Source organism: Azolla caroliniana, unplaced genomic scaffold, assembly GCF_043228905.1.
Source record: "Azolla caroliniana isolate FFs.n. ecotype wild unplaced genomic scaffold, voAzoCaro1.0.p SCAF_10, whole genome shotgun sequence".
NCBI lineage: Eukaryota > Viridiplantae > Streptophyta > Polypodiopsida > Salviniales > Salviniaceae > Azolla > Azolla caroliniana.
In genome coordinates, this window is record NW_028230445.1 from 2217325 (window position 1) to 2220841 (window position 3517).

The 3517-nt window shown below is 49.1% G+C and overlaps 1 protein-coding gene across 1 annotated transcript; it reads left to right on the forward strand.

Moving 5' to 3' along the window:
* On the forward strand, positions 1-3090 carry LOC147858667 (cytochrome P450 703A2-like). Its single transcript, XM_087326246.1, has 2 exons — positions 1-1134; positions 2283-3090. The coding sequence occupies exons 1-2, from the start codon at positions 10-12 to the stop codon at positions 2892-2894; spliced, it is 1737 nt and encodes a 578-aa protein (XP_087182372.1). The 5' UTR covers positions 1-9; the 3' UTR covers positions 2895-3090.
* The last annotated feature ends 427 nt before the right edge of the window (positions 3091-3517 follow it).

A 3517-nucleotide genomic window follows, 5' to 3' on the forward strand; every position in this document is an offset into this window, starting at 1 on the left:
GGAAAAGGCATGCGAGGCGCGGAGATGGTGTGGGAAGCCGTCATTCAACAACAACGTTGGGGCTTCTACGAGTGCCTCCTCTGGGCGGCTCAGCTCCCATTGCTGGCTCTCCTCCTCCTCAGCTGGCGATGGCGATGGCGGCGCCGCCCATCCTCCTCCTCCTCCACCAACATTATGAAGGTGGCGATGAAGAAGAAGCAGCAGCAGCAGCAGCAGCAGCAGCAGCTTCCGCCTGGGCCCTCCCCATGGCCGGTGGTGGGAAACCTCCCCCACGTGGGGCCCATCCCACACTTGGGCATGCGCCGCCTCAATGCCGCCTACGGGCCCCTGGTCTACCTCCGCCTCGGCTCCTCCGTCCACGCCATCGTCACCGACGAGCCGTCCATCGTCCGGGACATCCTGAAGAAGCACGACCACGTCTTCGCCTCCCGCCCATCCAACATCGCCTCCGAGCACTTCACGTACGGCGGGCGCGACATCGCCTTCGCGCCGTACGGCGCCCACTGGCGGAGCATGCGCCGCCTCTGCCTCATGGAGCTCCTCACGCCGCGCCGCCTGGAGGAGTTCTCCAAGGGCCGGCGGGAGGAGGTGGTCTGCATGGTGGCGGACATCGCCAGCCGGGCGGCGGAGGCGGGTGGTCCGGTCCTAGTGAACCTGAGAGACACTTTCGGTGGGCTGTCGTCCAACACGCTGACCAGGATGGTGCTGGGAAAGCGCTTCTTCGGGCCCTCCGGCGCCGGCGCCGCCGAGGCGGCGGAGCACAAGGCGCTCATCTACGCCGGCTTCGCGCTCACCAATTCCTTCAACGTCGGGGACTACGTGCCGATGCTGCGGTGGCTGGACCTGCAGGCCAGGGAGCGCGACATGCGCCGGATCATGGCGCGGGTGGATGCGCTCTACGATGCCATCATCGACGAGTACAAGGAGGAAGGGAAAAGGTTGAAGAAGACAAATAAGGAAGAGGAGGAGGATGCCTCCACCTCCTCCGCCTCCTCCTCCTCCACCAGCTGCAGCTTCCTTCACCAACTGCTCTCGCTCCGCCGGAGCGGCGGCGGAAACGGCGGAGCGGAGAGCGAAGGAGAGGAGGAGGAGGCGGCGCTCCTCGATCGGAGCACCCTGAAAGCCATCATGATTGTAAGTCATGTGGCCTTCATTCATTCATTCATTCAAGTGCATTTATGACTACAATAGACCTGCGTTCAGCAAAAAATTAAAAAAACCATTTAAAATATAATACTTTTGAAATGGTACACGATATTTTTCAAAGAGATAGAGAGAGAGGTGTGATAGTTCCTGGAATTTGCTTTTTTGTCCCCTCCCCATTCTCTCGCCATTCAATGAGAACATAAAAAAACAGCTCTCATCATCATCAAGTACATATTTACACACACACATACATACGTACGTACGTACGTACATTGCATTTCTCCTTACATACAGCCATAGACATACAGTGCATTTACACACGCACATACATACATACATTGCATTTACACTCGCACATACATACATACATACATACATACATACATACATACATTGCATTTACACTCGCACATACATACATACATTACATTCATACGCATACATACATTGCTTTCGTTCTATAGATCTCCAGTCACCATCAAGTACATAATGAGAACATCATAACAGCCCGCACCATCATTATGTACATACATGCATACATACATGGCATCCATCCATACATCCTCCTTCCATACTATTCATATGTTCATGTCATTAGTGTAACCATTTTTACAAGATTTTAAATTCTATGTGATCGCTGGGGGAAACAACCATTTGGGAGGTCGAAAATGCCAATAAGGAGTATCACAATTGGCTTACATCGGTTACTTGCCACAATACTTCACATTAAAATTTGGTCTATGCTCTCTGATGAGAGAGCAGCATCGATTATAGCCTCCTTGCCTTTCAAAAAGTAGGGAAAACTAAAATGCTCGCCCCGTATTGCTTGCTCACACATTCTCATCCACCCAAAATATGTGTTCATCTATATATATACCTAGGATCCCAAAATGTGTGCTTGCCTTTCAAAAAGTAGGGAAAACTAAAATGCTCGCCCCGTATTGCTTGCTCACACATTCTCATCCACCCAAAATATGTGTTCATCTATATATATACCTAGGATCCCAAAATGTGTGCTTATATATAAATAACTAGGCTCCCAAAATGTGTGCTTATTATATAACTAGGCTCTTTTCATGTGGATGTATATCACACTCTCATTCTTGATAGTTTTGCTGTCTATCCCCCCTCCCTAGGACTTGGTTGCTGCTGGCACCGACACTTCCTCCATCACTAGCGAATGGACCATGGCGGAGCTCATGCGGCACCCCGATGTCATGACCAAGGTCCGGGACGAGATCGAACGTGTTGTTGGCCTTGACCGACTCGTCGACGAGAAGGATTTGCCCGCCCTTCATTACCTCAAGGCCGTCGTAAAAGAGATATTCCGGTTGCACCCCGTCGGTGCGTTCCTCATACCACATGTCTCCTTGGAGGACACCTACGTTGCGGGCTACTTCGTGCCCAAGGGAACAAGGGCATTGATTAACACTTACTCCCTAGGGAGGAACCCCAAGGTTTGGGACCGTCCTGACGAGTTTGTGCCGGAGCGCTTCATGGGGGAGAGTGTTGAGTTGAACGATCCCGAGTTCCGGATAGTTCCGTTCGGGGCAGGGAGGAGAGGGTGTCCGGGGGCAACTTTAGGGACTAGTATGGTGCTGTTGGGGCTTGCGAGACTCATCCAATGTTTCGAGTGGACCCCACTACGGCCCAACGAGGAGCTCAAAGAAGCTTATGGGCTCATGGTGCTTGAGAATCCCCTCCAAGCCTATGCTACCCCTAGATTACCTTCCCATTTTTATTACTAAGGAAATTTTAAACCTCATATTACTACTACTAGTGGATTTTCGAAAATAAACCCTATTTTTTTCCCCCTTATTATTGTTAACACGATACCTCTCGTGTATATATACATACACTATTGATTTCTTATCATTTTTTTTTATTGAGTTGGATCGTGTAAAGTCTTCAAAGCAAATCATCTTAATGGGCTTTGTCTACTTACTGCTACCATCCATGTTTCCGGAATAATTTGGTTAGAGTTATTGGTTTCAACAGCGTAACCGAACAAAGAAATCGGCAGCATTGATCATATTAGTTTTAGTAAAGTGATGATTGCTTGTCAGAATGAGTCTGGTGATGTTGTAAGTGATTTTGGACGTAAATTGATTTGCTTGTCTGTCCTTTCACTAGGTAATCATGAGGCTTTTAACATGGCCTAGGCTTTTTTCCCTCTCCCCAATGGAAAGTTGCATGTGTACATTTACTATCGAGGAAGTACATTCTAACATTAAAGATCAATTGGTTGAGGATGGAGAAATTGTTCTTGTATGTTAGCTTATAAAGGTTGCATGACATTTGTTATCTACAGCGCTAATCGCGACTTATAGACTATTGTGAATCAATGTACATGTCTTATGGGTTTCTATCA

Coding starts and splice junctions, on each gene's coding strand:
- LOC147858667 (XM_087326246.1), top strand. CDS start 10: ATGCGAGGCGCGGAGATGGTGTGGGAAGCCGTCATTCAACAACAACGT. Junction 1,135..2,282: donor CCCTGAAAGCCATCATGATT/GTAAGTCATGTG, acceptor CCCCCTCCCTAG/GACTTGGTTGCTGCTGGCAC.